A 2,492-nucleotide genomic window follows, 5' to 3' on the forward strand; every position below is an offset into this window, starting at 1 on the left:
CAGGATTAACAGAGGAGCAGCCATCTCCAAGCACTACCAGCAATACCGCCCTGCACCGACCACCAACCGGAGGTTCATCAGACTGTAGCACCAGTTGGTTTGGACACAAGAAGACATGGTGGAAAAATAAGTTTGGAAAAGGCGACACTTGTGCGTTGGCACCGAAATCTAACACCACCTCCGGTGACACTCCGACGCCTCAAAGCAAAACCGAGAACACCCAACTAGAGGAAGATGCTTCTGGTAGCAGTGACAGCTCGTCTCTTGAGGGTACGAAGATACCAAACAAGCAGACAGGTTCATCTACCTCCGAATCGAGCGAAGACGCTAGTGGATCAGAAGCTTCAGAGTCGGGATCGAGCGGTGATATTAGTGAATTAGAGAATTTGCTCTCTGAATCAAGCGACGATGCCAGCGAATCAGAAGACCCACTCTCTTCAAGCAGCAGTGACTCGTCCGAAATGAAAGGTAGCAGTATCGACGACTCATTTTCCCTGAGCGGTAGTCAGCTTGACGCCTTGTTAAGTTCGTTGGGCGGGGGTTCTCTGGGTGACTTGAGCGGTAGTGGACTGGACGCTCTGCTCGTGTCTATGAGTGGCAGTGGTCAGGATGAAACACTGTCGGGCTCCAGCAATAATGACTCGGGCAGTCCATCGGCCTCTGTAACGCCACAAAGAAGAAGAAAGCATCTGCAGCTTCTGCATCGGAGTCAAGCGACTCAGGCAGTGACTTCACCGATTTGGTCTCGGATGACAGCGGGTCGGACATCGACCTGAGTGATCTGCTCTCGGGCGAGAGCTCGCGGTGAACTAACGAGCGAAAGCGCTTCTGATAGTGAAAGCTTTGTTGCTGCTACCAAGAACAAGAAAACATTGACGGCATCTGCTTCAGGATCGAGCGAAGATGGCAGTGCCGAGAGCAACCTACAGCTATCTGAAAGTGCTAGCATATCCGGTAGCAAGAGCTCACCTAAATCGACCATCGGGTCGTCTAACGAAGGCAAGAGCTACTTGGACAGGCTGAAAGAATTAACTGGCAGTGACTTTTTGCCTAAAAGCGTTACTAACGCCCTGGACGATCGGTCTGCAACGGTGAGAACGAGACCTCCAGCAACGAGTGCAAGCGAGTCAGGAAGTGACTCTACCTCCGAAGCGGAGATCACACCTGCTCCTACCACTAAAACTGACGAAGAAGGATCGAAGTACCCTACCGGATTCTTTGGTCATATGAAGTCGTGGTGGAAAAACACTTTTGGTGGTGACAAATGCGACTTGAACAACCGCAGACTTCGCCTGGCGCAGGAGTAAAGTTCATTAACACTGAGCAGACGATCCAGTTGAGGCCCTCAAATATTGCTCAACCGTACAGACATTTTGCTTGAGCGAGTTGCTACCGTAGAATGTATTCATCACACCGTGTAGTAGGAGAATACTTCGTCAAAATACGCACACTCAAGCGTGAAGTCTGCATTGAATCACTTCTAGAACAAGATTCGCCATGGGATATTTATCACCGGCGGCCACAAATACATCAAAGTTTTTCTTCTCGGCCCAACTTTTGAGTTACTAATGTTCACATCGTACATAGGTGGGTGTGGTAAACATAATTTCCGACGGGGCTAAAAGAAAGAATCTTCGTCAGAATCCGGCATTTGACTCGAGGCAGCGCATTCAGCAGGAGGCCAACAAGGCAGGGGCGCGACAGCTCTCAAGGGTCCCACGGGGAAGCCTCACACGGAGAAGCTGCTACTCATCAAGGGCAGGATTGCAACCTGGAACCTGTGTGTTGCTGGTAAGACGAAACTATCCTTGATTGTATCAGCCAAATGCACTAACTAATTGCTTGCTATGCGTTGCTTTTGCGATCATTCTATCAATAAAGTTGTAGGGTAGCTCGTATTGCGAAATGCTGCTGTCCACGACTCACAACAGGCACTTGCTAGCATCCTAGCCTGACATTAAACCTGGACGACATGGGTAAGTATGATTCTAAGTTAGTGATTTTCCGTTTTTGTCATTTATTATGCTTAACACCGTTCTTGCCAGGTATTATGTTTTGCTACCGCTTTCTTCATTCTCGTGTATCTACGAACACTCGAACCACCGTGAGAAGGACATAGGCAATCGACGAGAGGTGCTTTGAGGTAGCCTATGGTGATTCATTTGGTGCAAAAAATACATTGCTACTACTGACTTGCCTTGGAAGTGTAGGGAGCAGGAACTACCGACTACCTTTTTCGTAGGGGCTCCTAGGCTTTGAGTGTTCCCTTGTTTGATCCGCATGTGGGGGGTGAGCGGTGTGGTAATAAGACCCAGTGCCTCCTAACCCGGAGAGAGGGCAACACAAAATACTTGGGAGCCCCATTCGGATAAACTAATTAAAAAGGTATCGATTCTAATAGAAGTACTGATTAGCTTCATCTAATAAAACTTCGTCGTGCATACGCTTTTGTAGGGAAATTCCGCAGCTATTGGACTCCCGACCGATTAAAT

The 2,492-nt window shown here is 48.6% G+C and overlaps 1 protein-coding gene across 1 annotated transcript; it reads left to right on the forward strand.

Moving 5' to 3' along the window:
• Window positions 1-234: 234 nt before the first annotated feature.
• Window positions 235-1,344, forward strand: PPTG_07465 (hypothetical protein; the record flags this gene model as incomplete). The annotated part of the gene is made up of 3 exons (XM_008901745.1): window positions 235-363; window positions 650-804; window positions 836-1,344. 3 exons carry the CDS (start codon window positions 235-237, stop codon window positions 1,305-1,307), a joined length of 756 nt encoding a protein of 251 aa, XP_008899993.1. The 3' UTR covers window positions 1,308-1,344.
• Between the last annotated feature and the right edge of the window lie 1,148 nt (window positions 1,345-2,492).

This window comes from Phytophthora parasitica (genome assembly GCF_000247585.1).
Source record: "Phytophthora parasitica INRA-310 unplaced genomic scaffold supercont2.12, whole genome shotgun sequence".
NCBI classification, from domain to species: domain Eukaryota; phylum Oomycota; class Peronosporomycetes; order Peronosporales; family Peronosporaceae; genus Phytophthora; species Phytophthora nicotianae.